This window comes from Hemicordylus capensis, chromosome 4 (assembly GCF_027244095.1).
Source record: "Hemicordylus capensis ecotype Gifberg chromosome 4, rHemCap1.1.pri, whole genome shotgun sequence".
NCBI classification, from domain to species: domain Eukaryota; kingdom Metazoa; phylum Chordata; class Lepidosauria; order Squamata; family Cordylidae; genus Hemicordylus; species Hemicordylus capensis.
The window spans coordinates 11,166,637-11,183,976 of record NC_069660.1 but is presented as its reverse complement, the minus strand read 5'-3'; the positions used below and the strand labels follow the sequence as shown (position 1 = coordinate 11,183,976).

Here is a 17,340-nt window from a genome sequence, read left to right as displayed (position 1 = left end):
CCAATAAGCAGGGAGATGCCCAAGCCACTTGTGTAAAATGGCTCTGCACTGTAAAGGGGGCCAGAAATGACACTGGAAGTCACTTTTGGGTCATTTCCGACCACTCAAAACCATGTATAGATGAACGTTAGCCTATTTGTATACCACAGATGAAGAAACCGGGTCTCTTTGGGATATGCGGAACTGGGGTTGTTGAAACCGTGGGTAACAAAGGGCCACTTGTAGTCTAGTGCCTCCCAGAAATTATCTGAAGTCTGGTTTTGTGATATCTCCCCAGGGAAACCTGGCCTGGCCACCAACTTGCATGTCCCCTCAGAGTACCCCTTTGCTGTGTCATGCTTTTCAGGCTCAGCAGCCAGAGTCATTTTGTAAACAGTAGACAGAGAGGCTGTTCTCGCGTGCCCCCTAACCCAGGCTAGGGAAGCCTAGCCTGGGTTAGGCTGTGCATGAGAACCACCGGGCCCAATTGTGGTGGGGCAGTGTTGCCTAGCCCCACTTTGTAGCCCGGCTCTTAGCCAGGGCTCTGGGATCATTTCGCTGGGGCTATGTTTAGCCTCAGCAGATACAGAGTGGGGCAACTAGAGTGCCCATCTCCTGGGGGATAGTGCATTGTATGTGTCACGCAGTGCATAGTTGGATCTCCGGAAGCCAGGATGACGCATGCTGGCCTCCAGAGCTCTGCGCTGCAGGCACCTAGCGTGCATTGTCTTGGAGCGCGGTCCGTGCTCCTGGAAACAGGCAGCAGTCGTCTGGGGGAGACGTGAGTTAAACCAGCCTTTCCCCCACCCACCCATCTTCTGCCTGCCTGGTCGTGTGAATGACCTCCGAGGTGATAATTCCCTGGCTTGTTGGTGGCTTATCTCTAAAGGGAAATACATTCAAGTTCTTAACAAACGAACAGGCTGAACTGCCTTTGGAGTTCTCATCTTTTGCTTTTTATCTGCGTCTTGCAAGGTGCAGACTTTCTGTTTCCAGATAATAGCTTTAGGGACGGGTTATTATGTCCTGCAGGATTTTGCATTCAGTCCCATGAAAGCATTCAGCACCACTTATACTCATTGGGATCTGTGTGCGTTACTGTGTGCAGCCATCTTTCATGGTGCTCAGTGCCTAATGGGGTTCCAGGTGAGTCTCCGGGAACTCAGGTTTGCCCTTCCCAATATGATTTGCTTTCAGAGAGCATTCCTGTTCTGTCTTCTGTCATTAGTGTACATTTTTCTCCCAGTGCCACTTTAAAAAAAACAACTTGAAACAGTTCTGGGCATGCTATAATGCCAAACTGCAGTGTGCTAAACTTAGAAGTCTAAGGCAAGACCCAAGATTGGGTGCTCAGAACTGAAGTCCTTGCAAGGTCAGCTCCCAGCAACTAGAAGGACTCTGGGTGACCTAAATCAGAGGAGGCAGGCAGGAGTGAAGTTCATAGTCTTGACAGGAGGACAGAGCCAAAGTCAGAGGTTGGAGGATGGAGGGCAAAGAAGGAAAGAGATGGGCTGAACTGAAGAGACCAGGAAGCTGGGGCGGAAGGCTGCAGGAAATCAGGACAGAGGCAGTACAGAGAGAGGAGCAGCTAGTGGCTTGGGTCAGTGACAGGTTTCCCCAAATAGGGACTTCAGCTAGACTTGTAGCTATCTTAGTGCTCAGCCAAACTGCCCCCTACCACAACTTTACCTCCCTGTTCATAGGGTGACCCTTTGGCACTTCAGGGGCAGGGGTGCACTGCAAACAGACAGACATCCTGAATAAAGCTCTGTGTGTGCAGCAACAGATGCACAGGTACAGCAGAAGTGTCCCCACTTCTGAAGGATAGGTGCTTGGATTGTGGTGGGGGGAGGCAATTTTCACCCATCTTCCCTTCCCCTGGAAATGCTCTGAATAACATGCAGTTATGTCCCTGAGGGCCACATAGCCTTCAGGGACATGATTGTACATTGCTTATACCACTTCTGGGGGGAGGGGATACGGGTAAAAATTGCCCCTCCATGCATGAGCACCCATGCTTCAAAAACAGGGATATGTCCACTGTAGCTGTACATTCTTTGCTCTGTGTGTGTGTGTGTGTGTGTGTGTGTGTGTGTGCATGCACACAGCTTTAAGCAAGATGATGGCTGCTGGTGGGCACCATTCCCCCCCCTCTTATAAACCTATGATGCTGCCTGCTACGGAGTCTGATCCTTGCTCCATTTAGGTCAGTGTTGGCTACACTGACTGGCAGCATCTCTTCAGGGTTTCAGATAGCAGTCTTTTTCAGGTTCATCCCAGACTGACCTGGAAATGTTAGGGACTGAACCTGGGACTTTCTGCTTTAAATCAGGTGCTTTATCACTGAGCTGCAGCCCCTCAGATTTTGCAAAAGACTTCAGAGTGAGGACTGGAAGCACAGCCCTCACTCTGGCTTAGTTGCATGACAAGGCTACATGATGGCACGGCAACATCATAAGCCAGTTCAGAGTGAGGGCCTTATAGAGGAAAAGCAGCAGCAGGAGAGCAATCACTGCTGCTGCCCAGATCACAAAACAGGAGAGTGGGCAGTGAAACAAGTGAATGAGGGACATCTTCATGAAAAATCCCCTCCCACCATTGCCCTCACTTTTGAATGAAAACATTCTGGTAAGATCTATTGGAGACGCCCTAAACCACTTAGAAGGAAATAGAGGAAAATTGGCTTATCTAGGTCAGCTGGCTCCTAAATCCAGGAGGTTGCTGGACTGAGTGCCTGGCTTTCAGTGTCTCTGGATCCCTTCTCTGACCAGCAGTTCTAGTATTGCAGTGGACTCTAAAGCTCATCCACAGGCTCTAACTGGAGCTCTGCAGTACCTGATAGGGGTGTGCAATTTGGGTTTTCGGGTGATTCGGCTCGGACCCGAGCCGAATCACCCCCGTTCTGTTTTGTGCCCGAATCTGGGTCACCCGAATCACCCTTGATTCGGTTCGGATTCGGATTTAATCCGAATCTGAATCCGAATCGATTCGGGGGGGTAAAAAGGGGCCCAGGGGCAAAATTTTGGGGTGGGGTGGTAGTGCCCAATGGGTAGAGTCTACCACCCCAATTTCAGGGGGATTGGGCAAAGTCCTGATTTTTTGTGAATTTTTAAAGTTTTAGTGGCTTTGGGGCAGTTCGGGGGCATAGCATGGGATTTGGGCAAAAGGAGTGGGGTGGGGTGGTAGTGCCTAATGGGTGCAGGCTACCACCCCAATTTCAGGGGGATTAGGCAAAGGGCTGATTTTTGGTAAATTTCTGAAATTTTCATGTCTTTGGGGCAGATTGGGGCATATTGGGGCAGAAGGTGGGGCCTGGGGCAGAATAGTGGGGTGGGGTGGTAGTGCCTAATGGGTGCAGGCTACCACCCCAATTTCAGGGGGTTTGGACAAAGGGGTGATTTTTGGAGAATTTTTGAAGTTTTGGTGACTTTGGGGCAGTTTGGGGGCAGAAAGTGGATCTGCCCCAAAAGAGTGGGGTGGCGTGGTAGTGCCTAATGGGTGGAGGCTACCACACCAATTTCAGGGGGATTGGGCAGAGGGCTGATTTTTTGAGAATTTTTGAAGTTTGGGTGTCTTTGGGGCAGATTGGGGGCAGAAAGTGGATCTGCCCCAAAGGAGTGGGGTGGGCTGCTAGATAGTGCCTAATGGCTGGAGGCTACCACCCATCCCCAATTTAAGAGTGATTGGGCAGAGGAGTGAATTTTGGTGAATTTATTTTTATGAGGTTTGTCTTCATAAGGTGAAGTGTGCTAAATTGATTACTTCCTCATATTATTCATAGTAAAGGAAAGTGAAAAAGTGAAAGTGGGGTCATAAGAGTTGTTTAATTGAAAAAAAAATCTCATTTGCTATGATAGAATGAGAATTCACACCTCAGAAAAAACTTCTGAGGTGTGAATTCTCATTCTATCATAGCAAATGAGATTTTTTTTCAATTAAACAACTCTCATGACCCCACTTTCACTTTTTCACACTTTCCTTTACTATGAATAATATGAGGAAGTAATCAATTTAGCACACTTCACCTTATGAAGACAAACCTCATAAAAATAAATTCACCAAAATTCACCCCATGCCCAATCACTCTTAAATTGGGGATGGGTGGTAGCCTCCAGCCATTAGACACTATCTAGCAGCCCACCCCACTCCTTTGGGGCAGATCCACTTTCTGCCCCCAATCTGCCCCAAAGACACCCAAACTTCAAAAATTCTCAAAAAATCATCCCTCTGCCCAATCCCCCTGAAATTGGTGTGGTAGCCTCCACACATTAGGCACTACCACTTCACCCCACTCTTTTGGGGCAGATCCACTTTCTGCCCCCAAACTGCCCCAAAGTCACCAAAACTTCAAAAATTCTCAAAAAATCACCCCTTTGTCCAAACCCCCTGAAATTGGGGTGGTAGCCTGCACCCATTAGGCACTACCACCCCACCCCACTATTCTGCCCCAGGTCCCACTTTCAGCCCCAATATGCCCCAATCTGCCCCAAAGACATGAAAATTTCAGAAATTTACCAAAAATCAGCCCTTTGCCCAATCCCCCTGAAATTGGGGTGGTAGCCTGCACCCATTAGGCACTATCACCCCACCCCACTCCTTTTGCCCAAATCCCATGCTATGCCCCCGAACTGCCCCAAAGTCACTAAAACTTTAAAAAATCACCAAAAATCAACCATGAACCGAATCACCCGAATTTTTTGTGCCTGAAATTCGGGTGATTCGGCTCGTGCCCGAAAAAATTCAGGGGACATCGGGGGTGATTCGGTTCAGCCCCGAATCACCCGAAATTGTTCATTTCGGGCACAGATCGTTCTGTGCCCGAAATTTTTTGCACATCCCTAGTACCTGACACCCAATGCCCAGGGAACAGCATGCTCCATTCTAAGTTGAAAGAAGACAGTTTGTTAAAGCTGCCAAGGTGAAAATGCAGAACGGTAAGAGTTGGTATGAATAATGGAGGTCATCTATATTTATGTAAAATATTTCTGTCCCGCTTCACTAACCATATGAGGCAGCTTACAAAGGCAATTAAAAAAAAATGTTAAAAATCACACAAGAATTAAATGAATTACTCAAAGAGTGAACATAAGCAACACATAAATCAGCCGTTCAAATAGCATTCATTTCCTAATAGCCATCAAGATAACAAATATCTTCATGAATAACTGAGTTTTCCTTTTTCATTTTGAGGGCTAAAGTAAATAAGCACACCGTTGCATATCTTTGGGAAGGTCATTCATACATAGCCTTGGGACTTCTGCAGAAAAGTTGAATCAACCTTGCATTGGCTGACATCCTGATTTACCAAGTATTTGCAGAAAGACATTGCACTAGCAACCATGTTCCAGACTAATGTTGTGCTACTGCAAACATGCTTGTGTTTGTGCCACAGTTGCATTAGGGGTGTGCAGGAATGGTTCGGTGCCGAACTGGTTTACCTCGAACTGGACTGGTTCAGTGGCTCAATCATGGACCAAACCAGGGGCAGTTCAGTTCATGATCGAGCCAAATGAAGCCTGGTTCAGGTGGACCAGTGGAGTGGTGAGATAGGTAGTTAAAGGGTCTTCTTAACTGCCAAGCGCACTGCCATCTCATAGGAACATAGGAAGCTGCCATATACTGAGTCAGACCACTGGTCCATCTCGCTCAGTATTGTCTACACAGACTGGCAGCAGCTTCTCCAAGGTTGCAGGCAGGAATCTCTCTCAGCCCTATCTTGGAGATGCTGCCAGGGAAGGAACTTGGAGCCTAGATGCTCTTCCCAGAGCGGCCCCATCCCCTGAAAGGAATATCTTACAGCATTCACACTTCTAGTCTCCCTTTCGTATGCAACCAGAATGGATCCTGCTTAGCTTAAAGAGACAAGTCATGCTTGCTACCACAAGACTAGCTCTCTTCTCCTACCTTCTCATACGTTTTGGTTCTTGGCCATGTAAAAGACCTTATTGAATCAAACTATTGGCCTATCTATGCTAATGAACATCCAAAGCTGTCTCAGATTATTGGTCCATCTAGCTCACTACTGTCTACTCTGAGAGGTAGCAGCTCTCTGGCAGAGGTATTTCCCATCAACTGCTACCTGATCCTTTTAAAATTGGAGATGGTAGGGATTGAACCTGAGACCTTCTGAATGCTTTGCATATGGCCCCCTGCTATGCCATGGCCCTCCTATTGTCCTCTGCAGCCTTTTTGGGCTATGAGCTTTTCAGTAGTTGGGATCCTGAGTTTTGACTCACAGCAACTATGTGGAGATGAAAATGACTCATTTTTACTTACTGAAAAATCTGCATCTTCTGCTCTCAAGTGGTCTGCAATGTAATGGACACCCTCCACCGCTAACTTCAAGGCAGGTGACATCAGCAAAAGCTGCTGGTCCTTTGAGCCCAAAGTCTTGCTCCCTTGCCCTGAGGTGCTGGCTGACTCGTTCTTTTTACATTTGCATTTACAATGAGTGGGTTTGGATTTGGGCTGCTCCTCGTTGAGATGGCACCGCGGAGATGCCGGCGACCCGGTAGATTGCCCATTGGTCTGGGATGACTCCTCTTGCAAGTAGCAATATTGAATGCTCCTGGAGCGACACCGTATGTTTCCTTCCTCTGCTTTTCCTGGGCTGCTGTACATCTGCTGGACGCTTAGTGACCTGCCTTTGGAGATTGAGCTGGATTGGGATTCTTCCAGTGGATGACAGGGAGGTTGTAGTGATGTGCAACTAGCCCGGATTGGATCGGGATGCAACATGGAATACTGGCCAGATGGCGATTTGCACACAGGCTGCGTCTTTGCTTGGTCATCAAGATGGGCACAAAAGGAAGATGTGGGCGATTGCTCATTGCTCTGAGGGCTGTTTGAAGATGAGGTAGTGAAGTTGGGTTCCACTTCAGTCTCAGACCAAAATCGTTGAGAGTTGGCAATTTTGTGCATGGATTCAATGAGCCTTTTGCAGTTGTCCTTCACTGCCGAAGGGCGCTTCATGAAGAGGAGGCGTGGGACCACGTCGAGGAAAACCTTCCTCACCCACTCCGGCATGGTGTGGGTGCGAGGAGAGCGGTGGTGGACATTGAGCACAAAGACAGTGATGATGATGGATAAGGTGACAAAGATCATAGTGAACAGCAAGTACTCCCCAATCAAGGGGATGACCAGGGAGGTGGAGGGGATAATCTCAGTGATAAGGAGAAGGAAGACAGTTAGAGACAGCAAGACTGAGATGCAAAGAGTGATCTTCTCCCCACACTCAGAAGGCAAATAGAAAACCAAGACAGTCAGGCAAGAGATCAGCAGGCAAGGGATGATCAAGTTGATGGTGTAGAACAGAGGCAGGCGCCTGATGATGAAGGAATAGGTGATATCAGGATAGATCTCTGAGCAGCACTCATACTTCTTGATGTTATAATTGCCCACGGCATTGATGATCACCCACTCACCACTTTCCCAATAGTCCAACTGGTCCACATGGCGGTGCATGCTCTCCAGGTCAATCTTGGCCTTGTCATAAGTCCATGAACCAAACTTCATGGTGCAGTTTTGTTGATCGAAGGGGAAGAAAGTGACGTCAATGCTACAGGAGCTTTTGTAGATGGCTGGTGGCATCCATTTGATCCGGCCATCATAGAAGAGGTGGGCTTTGGTGAGGTGGGTGACGGCAAAATCCCCATCTGCACTGTGTGAAGGAAAGAGAACGAAACATGAAAAGGATAATCAAAACAAGGACTTCTTAAGTAGCTGCTAACTACTAAAGTTAACAAATTGTAAGAACCAGCACTGGAAAGTGGGCTTATGATTAGGTGATAGGACTGTGAGAAACTTTGGCTGGATATTTCTGAAAATCCAAATACATATGGGTGGGGCAAGCCAAATACTGAATGGAACAAATAGAGAATTTGAATACCAAATCAAACATTTTGCTTGGAACTTGGCTTAATGTAAATCGTGTTTTATGTTATTCTCTAGTTGTTCACAAGGCTGGAGAATTTTCCTGCCCTTCCAAAAGATATAAACTGTCATTAAGTTAATGGCAATAGCTGTTCTGCTTTTCCCTCCCTTCTGTGCTCATTCTTGGCCCTCAGCTTCCAGGCTTGTTACAGACTTGCCTCTTTCTTTAACATCTAAGTCATGTTGATTGGTTACATGCAAGTAGACCTGAGGTAAAAATGGGAATTGGGGTAAAGGCTAATGATGTCATGAAAGGCAGTGGCTCTTCCTCAAAGCAGGGGATGGATTTGTGGGGGCTGTCTCTCCGGTGAAGAATTGCACCAGAATCATGATTGAAGAGATGGAACAATTACTTTGGCTTTTATACGGCCAAAAACTTTATCTAACATAGAATACAGAATCTACAATGGACCTGATTATTACTTAATGAACTCCCAATCCACCTGTGTGGGTACCCAGGGCTAGATTATCCATTGGGAACAATCGCCACAGTGCCTAGGACCTAGGAAGCTTACAAGGGCCTATAAAAAAGTCTCAGATGACTCAAAAAAAAAAAAAGAGAGAGAGAGAGAGAGAGAGAAAGGAAAACTACTGAATCAAACGTAACCATTTGCTTTAATTGATTTTTTAAAAACAGCATAATAAAATAGTACAATACTCCTTCTTGTGAGGATATTATCCTAATGGATAATCCAGCCCTGTAGATGCCCATTCTGACACATTAGACATTATACACTGTACACAATGCAGATAGTTATCTATAGATCTGTCTTGGGGGCCTATTGTTATGAGAGTTCCCAAGGCCTACAAAGACTTTAATCCAGCCCGGGGGTAACTTGGACATGAGGTAATGGAGTGCTTCTCATAAGAACATAAGAGCATAAGAACAGCCCTGCTGGATCAGGCCCAAGGCCAAGGCCCATCTAGTGCATCTTGTTTCACACAGTGGCCCACTAGATGCCGCTGAAAGCTCACAAGCTGGAGTTGAGGGCATGTCCTCTCTCCTGCTGTTGCTCCCCTGCAACTGGTACTCAGAGGCATCCTACCTTTGAGGCTGGAGGTGGCCCTCTGACTAGTTCTCCCTTCCCCTTTCTTTGGGTGAACATCCTTGGCTCTGGCTTCATAGGCTGGAATACCCCATAAGGTATCCCAGCCGATGTGTCTTCATGACCCACACAAAACTACCTCCCCACCTACTTGGTGAGGGGAGAGGAAGGAGCTCGCCTGCAGGCTGAGGTCTACACACACACACACACACACACACACACACACACACACACACAGCCTGTTCCCTTGCCCTCCCGCTCAGCTCTCCTAATGGTGCCTCTCATGTCACCGTTCAAAATGAGAAGGTGTGACCAGCCAGCCAGATATCTTCACACTTCCTTTCATGCTTAAGGTACACTGGCTGACATCCAGACTAAGTTACTCAGTAGTACTACTCAGGAGACACTCTAAAGGACTACTTAATGTCAGCAGGATTTTTCAGGAACAATTTAGTATGGATGTCAGCCACTGGCTTCTTTAAACACTGGCATCTCCCCTAAATAAGGCTTATTTAGTCATCCTGAACTGCATTTTCTAGCTATTATTTTCACTGCAAATTAATCTTGTGAAAATGTATGTGCATTCACACAGACACACATGTCATGAAATCACTATTTAACATGCCCTAGCACAGCGGGAAATGCTTGACTAAAGCAGAAGGTTGCCAGTTCGAATCCCCGCTGGTACTCTATCGGGCAGCAGCGATATAGGAAGATGGTGAAAGGCATCATCTCATACTTGTCTACCAAAGACAAGGGCTCTGTGGGCGCCAGGAGTTGGAATCGACTTGACGGCACACTTTACCTTTAGTAAACTATATATTAAAAAATGTTATTCAGGACGTTTTGCTTGGGGATCAAACTGTCCTATCTGTAATTCAGAAAATGTAACGTTGATATTTAAACAGAGGGAAGAAGGATTATTTGTAAGCATATTTTGCACTGAATTAATCTAAAATTTGGTTTCCATTTGTACAAGCTATTACAGCTTAACCGAGAACCTGTTCTTATGGTGCTACTGATGGTTGCTGATTGGCCAGGCAAACAGGGTTGCAGATCCTTCCCTAAATATTTGAACCCACCCCCCATTTTACTGAACTCTCCCACACCAAACCGAATAACTCCTTTCTTCAACTTTTGCTATTCAAGCTTTTTCTACACCCCTCCAAATACTACCTATTGGTTTTATTACCTATTGGTACTTACTTAGTTGTGTTATCTATTCAGATTTGTATTTTGCATGAGCAGTTTTGTATTTGCACAGGGCCTTTTGTGAGTGCTAAAGGCTATGTGCCGAAGTAGTTCGTAAATGAACTTGCTAAGTGGTCTAACCACTTGGGAGAAGCATTTGCAAAACCCTTTAAAGCATGCCGATATTTAAGAGAAAGTTTACATCATCAGGAATGTATGACTCTGGCTTATTTTATTTAAGGTTTCAGTCGTGCCTACAAAGCAATTGAGTTGTATGATTCTTTGTTGGCTGGGTTGGTTTAGTTCTATCACTGTACATGGTGCTTTACAGTAAGCAAAACAAAAGAAAACAAAAACCAGCCAGCCCCTGCCCCAGGGAACTTACAGAAAGATATTATTGACTGGTTTGTTTTATCCAGACATCGAGTCCTTCCCAAGGACCTGGAATGCCAGAATTTTATTGTCAATTGTTATAGATATCGTTGCAGAATATAGGCTGTTCCCAGTAAAGCTGCTTTTTGTAATTGGCTGATGGTGATTTCTGTGGCCCCTATGGTGTTGAGGCGCTCTTCAAGGTCTTTTGGAACTGAACCCAGGGCGCCAATTACCACTGGGATTATTTGGGTCTTTTTCTGCCACAGCCTTTCAATTTCAATTTGTAGATCTTTGTATTTTGTGATTTTTTTCTATTTATTTTTCTTCTATTCTGCTACCCCCTGGTATTATTAATATTAATATTAATATTAATATTAATAATTCAATTTCTATACCGCCCTCCCAAAACTGGCTCAGGGTGGTTTACACAGAGAAATAATAAATAAAGTTTAACAGTGGGGGAAGAAATGGCAGGAAAGAATGAGAGTAAATACAGTTCAGTGTCCTTATGGTTCATTTTGGGGTGCTTCCACACTTAAGCTCTTTAGCACTCCTTGGGCATTGCTTTCCCACATTTAGGTACATGTGAAATTAGAATAGAAGTTCCACACCATATTGAATGCACTCTTCCACATAGGCAAGATAATGAGGTCATTCTCACGATACGAGCTGCCTGGATTACCTTAGGCAGCTCATGTCATCTGGAGCAGGGATTCTTAATGTTGGGTCCCCAGATGTTATTGGACTTCAACTCCCATAATCCCCAGCCCCAGTGGCCTTTGGTTGGGAATTATGGGAGTTGAAGTCCAATAACATCTGGGGACCTAACAGCGAGAATCCCTGATCTGGAGCACCGGGAGCCCTCTGCTCCCGGCTGCTCCCGGACTGGGTAGCCCACCTTTTCTACTAGGTTTTTTACCAAGGTAGAGTGAACCAATGGTTTGTTCTATCTCGGCAGGCAACAGTGTGGGCGATCACCACTGGGTAGCTGGGCCTGTTGCCATTTTGGACAGTGAGCCAAGGGGGAAGGAGTGGCTGTGCCGTATGGAGCAGCTGATCTACTGGGAGCAGCTGCTTTGCTGCTTGTGGGAGGCACACCCTGATGTGTGGAGACTTCCTCCTCTCGATCCCAGCTCGGGATTCTGCCACGGCGCCACTCATCTGGTGCATGGTGTGGCAGATCCCAAAATGGCCACCATTCATCAGGAAGCTTACCTGCCTTCCCCAAAGCCTTCTCCAGCCCCACTTCCAAGGTCATGAAAACAACCTCAGTGGCTGCATTCACACATAACGCTGAACCAGAGTTGAATGGGCCAGAGGTTCCCAGAGCTTTACATGTGAATGTGTGCAAAAGTGGTTTGGCATGGTGACGTACCCAAGGTTTCAGATTTCTGACTCCAATCTGAACCCTCCGGTTGTAGTGAATTTTGTTGCCACAACCTGAGGTTGCACGCAGTCTGTGTTGTGTCCAAATACGGAACCACAGGCTGAGTCCCCTTCAACCCGAGTTGAGGGAGCAAGTTCCTCCCTCAACCCCGGCTGTGATTGGCTGTGTGGGCTGTCCTTCAAGTAAAAAGGAAGCCCACACAGCCAGTTCCCCCTCCACTCTGCATTCTCACTGACTGCAGAGAGATCATTACAACCAAATCTGGATAGTGGGAGGAGCGGCGGAGCAGGTCCATTGGACCCACAGTTCCACATCACTTGTGAATGTGTATGCAGCTAATGTCCATCATGTCAATTGGACAAATAAGTTCTATTCAGCACAGAACCCTAACAATTACAAATGAAAAATTATTACTTGCATGTTCAGCTCACTTGATTGATTCCCTTTGGTTCTCTCTGGGAGAGTACTGAATAATTGCACCTTGAATGGCATATTTGTGAATTGCCCCAAATCAGTTTCTGTTTCTCTGTTTTTGGTTGAATCTTTAATTATTTATTTCCTCTCTTTTTTCTTTTCTTTTTTATAGCAAAGTGGCACATTTTAGTAACAAGATGATGCTATTTTACAATTTAAAAATGAGAGGAAATCAGCAATGAAAGGCTATCCTCCCTCATAAAAACTCACACAGGGCAATTCACAGATAGGCTATTCAAGTGGCAATTACAAACTATTCATTAATCTCTTGCCACAATCCCTTCCTGCAAAAAGGAAGTTGTAATGTAAAGGCTAGGAGTGCTTTTATCTGCCCAGAATAGACAGGCCGGAGTTCCAACCCCATCTTCCACGACACTGAAAAAGAGTTGGAGAGAAAAGCAGAAAACACCAAACAGAACTATTTGAAAACAGCATCATGTGGATGTTCTGTAAAAAGTGAATGAACAGGGTTCTTCTGTGTGTCAAATGATGTTTCCTTGATTGATGGATTGCTACAGAATATTTGTGACATCACAATGTCAAGTATTATGTCTGCATGCTGTGCAGGTTAATTATTCAGTCTGCTTGCAAAGAAATGAAATGGCTGTCTAGTCTGTTGTCTAGAAGAACAATAAATCTTCATAATTAAAGAGTCTAACCCCAGTCCAGTCAATGATCCTCAAACGCACTCAGAATTCCTTTCTTAGATTCTTTTCTTATTATTACTGCCTTTCTACTCAAGTGCTCATAGCCAAGTACAAACTAACACACACTAGAGATCCCTTTAAAAGTGGCTACACTCTAAAAGAGGGAAAGCACATACCTATTGACAACAGGCACTTGTTGTGGGTGGCAATATGTTTCATAATGTACATTCCTGTTGGCAGTAATATAGTACCAGCAGAGTCTGTACTTGGAAGAGCATTTCTGTGAGCATTCTTCTATGCATGTTCAATCTGTTTCCTCTCTCTTTAGTTACTTCAGGTATATACCTGAATCCAAGACTAGGGTTTTTCTAAATTCTTTGATATCAGAAAACAGAGGGTTGTCATCAATTCCTCTTCCTTCTGGGTAAATATAGGTATAACCTGTATTTAATCACTATTTTGAAGGGGCTTGTCTAAAGTTCAGAGTTGTCTTGTATTCAGGTAAATACGGTAGCTCGTTCTTGAGTGTGTGCATCCAGATACTAGATACTAGCTAAAATGTTGCACAGCCTTATGCTGGCATTTCTGATTGGCCCATGCTGCTATAGGCATCAAAGGAAGTGACAGAAGTCCTGTGCAAGAGAGCAAGCATGGAATTCCTTCAAGTTGTGCACCTGCTCTTTGGGAACAAAACATCAATTGGAAACAATAGAAGTTGCACTCCCGTAGAACTGGTGTGCAACCTTAGGTATTTGTGCACTTGCACTTTTGTGAAAGACTTGTGCTCTTGCACAAGACAGCTAGTGCTTCCTTAGACAACCACAACAGCATAGGCTGATCTGAAACGCCGGCGTAAGACTGAGCAACATGTCAGCCACCAAGTATTCCCCCCCCCGATGAAAAATAAATGGAATATAATTGGATTGTCTGGGTATTTAAGAGAACGTCTTCTTCACCATGAGCCCCACCACCTGTTAAGATCATCTGGAGAGGTTCATTTGCGGTTGTCGCCAACTCATTTGGCAGCTACTTGGGAACAGGCCTTCTCCATTGCTGACCCTGGACTTTGGAATGTGCTCCCTGTTGAAATAAGAGCCTCTCCATCTCTGACACCTTTTTAAAAGGCTCTGAAGACACATTTATTCACCCAGGCTTTTAATTAGCAATAGCAATAGCACTTACATTTATATACTGCTCTATAGCTGGAAGCTCTCTAAGCGGTTTACAATGATTTAGCATATTGCCCCCCAACATTCTGGGTACTCATTTTACCGACCTCGGAAGGATGGAAGGCTGAGTCAACCTTGAGCACCTGGTCAGGATCAAACTTGTAACCTCCTGGTTACAGGGCAGCAGTTTTACCACTGCGCCACCAGGGGCTCATTAGATTGATGGTTTCAAATTTTTAATGTTGGTTTTAAATGATTTTAATGTTAATGATTTTAATGTTTAAATCATTTTAATTGTTAATAGACTTTAATTAGTTTTTTTATTTTGATGTAAACCACCCTGAGCCAGTTTTGGAAGAGTGGTATATAAATCAAATTAATAGTAATAACAATAATTGTCTGTACCCAGAGGTGTACCTAGGTAATTATGGAGCCTGGACCTAAAGGTCTTTGGAGGCCCTCCTGCTGTAAGTTAAGCATCATTATTTAACATGTAGGTTCTTGAGGGCACAAACCACATCACCTAGGACAGACTAAAGTGGATTTGGGGGCCTCCAGGAGGTGTGGAAGCCCTGGACTTCGGCCCCAAAGTCCAGGGGTAAGAGTGCCTCTGTCTGTACCAGCGGAACAATGTCCACCTTGGACATCAAACCTAACCCTTTGGCCATTGTGGTTGAGGATTATGGGAGTTGTAGTCCAACAATATCTGGGGACCCAAGACTGGGAACTCCTGCCAGATCACATTTGTACAAATGTTATTGAATCAAAGGATGGGAATAAAACTTCAGGCAACCTACAGATTACCTAGAAATAAGACCCCTACAGATCAACCAATATTGCCAAGTTCCCTTCAAGCAGAGAACCTACTCACCTGCTTCACTCATATGACTCCAACTCCTCAGCAAGCACCCTTTTTTGTATACCTTCTGTCTGCTTATGGTACACTAGAATCTAGCTTGGATTCAAAATGTTTGTGGAAAACCTCCTTCATTCCATGGCTATGTGCATTTTTAATTCATGTTGGCTTTCATTGCCCCTTCAATCTGCTACTGCTGTAGTGTAGTTGTGAGGTGGTTGTATATTCAAGTTCCCTTGCTGGCATCTCCAAGCTAGGGCTCAGAGAGACTCCTGCCTGCAACCTTGGAGAAGCCACTGCCAGCCTGTGTAGACAATACTGAGCTAGATGGACCAGTGGTCTAACTCAGTAAATGGCAGCTTCCTAAATCCCTATTAGCCAGGACTCTAAGCCAATGCTCCCTGCCTGACAGGTTTAGCTCACATCCAGAACCAGAATTGGACTAAGCTTTCTCACTGGAGGACCCACCACAGGTCCCAGCGTGGGCTAGCAACTCCAAAGGACAGTCAGGGAGACAGGGCACCCCAAAGGAAACCCACAATCCAGGAAGACAGACTACCCAGGGCACCTGAAGAACTGAAAGACCTGGTGTGCCTTGCCTGGATTCACCTCCCACCTCTGGAAAGCTTCACGCCACAATCATCCCTGGGACCTCATGACAACAGTAAGTCTAAGTTGAAACCCAGATCAGAAAGCACAACAGTTGCTTTCTCATTTCATTCCACTTCTCATTTCATTTCTCATTTCAGGGCTCAGCTCAGGGAGAGGCATTTTTACCCTCAGTATGATCAGAATCATGACCTCACCAGGAAGGAAGCCACTGCCAGACTGACTGCAAATCCCCCATTTACGGTCTAGAAGATGCTGGGGCAACCATCTCACACATCAGCTCCAAGCTCTAGCAACTTCCTGGACAGCTCCCTTGCTGTTCTCCAAGGCCTGCAACCTTGGAGAAGCTGCTGCCCGTCTGTGAAGACAATACTGAGCTAGATAGACCAATGGTCTGGCTCAGTATATGGCAGCTTCCTATGTTCAGCATTTGGCCTTTTGATTCATGCCAGTGCTTCTGCGCTGGTGGTCAGCTCCTCTTCTGGTCAGTATTCAAGGTGCCAAGCAGGGCCAGCCCAAGACTGGAGGCACCCCAGGCGAAGCAAGCACCCAGTGCCCACCCCTTTGCCCATGCCGCCAGGTACATCCCTGGGCAGGCGGGTGCATGACGGCTGAGCAGGCCCTCCCCATCCCCGTTGCTCACCCGCTTGCTCTCCTCCTCACCACAGCACCACAGGTGTGAGTGGCAGGGATGGAGGACGCCTGCTTGCTTTCCTTGCTGCAGCAGGTGGGCAGCCCATTTCTGCTGTTCCCCTCAACTCGCCCTGGTGCATTATAATGATGTTGCCACATTCAGCAACACCATTATGATACACGGTGGTGGGCCAGTGGCAAGAATGCTGGCCCGCCACGGCTCAGAGGGTGAGCAGGCACATCCCGCCCCCTGCCCTCTTTGCTGCCCCAGGCAGCCCCTCTTATATTATAACGAAATCACCACATGCAGTGGGCCCGTTTGCCCTCCTGCTGCCTCACTTCCACTCAGTCAGCTCTCCTGCTCACCCCCACTGGCCCAGGATGTCACCATCCCTGCCCATACACAGACCATAGGTCCATCTAGCTCGTCTACACAGACTGGCAGCGGCTTCTCCAAGGTTGCAGGCAGGAATCTTTCTCAGCCCTATCTTGGAGATGCTGCCAGGGAGGGAACTTGGAGCCTTCTGCTCTTCCCAGAGTGGCTCCATCCCCTCAGGGGAATATCTTACAGTGCTCACATATCAAGTCTCCCATTCATATGCAATCAGGGCAGACCCTGCTTAGCTAAGGAGACAAGTCATGCTTGCTACCACAAGACCAGATCTCCTTTCTTCACCTGGTTTGCCTAGCAGTTCCTCAGCTGTGATCCTACACAAATCAGTATGACCTTGAAGATATAGGCTTACATCCTTCACAGAGCCCTGCCCATCTAAGAGCAGGGTTTGTGCGCTGGTTCTATCCTTCTCCAAAGCCCATCCAGACTGCTACTGAATGCAGAGGGGCTTTAGGGACCATGGGAATCCCAATGCTCCCATCATTCCCAATGACCTTCATGGATGGGGCTTCATGCACCCTGCTTTCAATCAGTGGGGGGCTGCAGAGTACATAAGTCATCATCACTGAAGACATTTCCTCCATAGACATTTGGAAAGACTCATGGCATGGGACATTTTTCACTGATATTCTTTGCAATGCTGATATG

At 46.3% G+C, this 17,340-nt stretch overlaps 1 protein-coding gene across 4 annotated transcripts in view; it reads right to left on the bottom strand.

Annotated features, from left to right (window-relative positions):
- CHRNA4 (cholinergic receptor nicotinic alpha 4 subunit) overlaps positions 1-17,340 on the bottom strand; it is a 93,969-nt gene that overhangs the window by 18,233 nt on the left and 58,396 nt on the right. For 3 of the 4 annotated variants that reach the window (XM_053250496.1, XM_053250499.1, XM_053250497.1), the window contains exon 5: positions 6,256-7,639. In XM_053250496.1, the coding sequence (XP_053106471.1) occupies positions 6,256-7,639 (1,384 nt within the window). The remainder of the gene's footprint in view (positions 1-6,255; positions 7,640-17,340) is intronic. The other variant, XM_053250500.1, reaches the window with a different exon arrangement.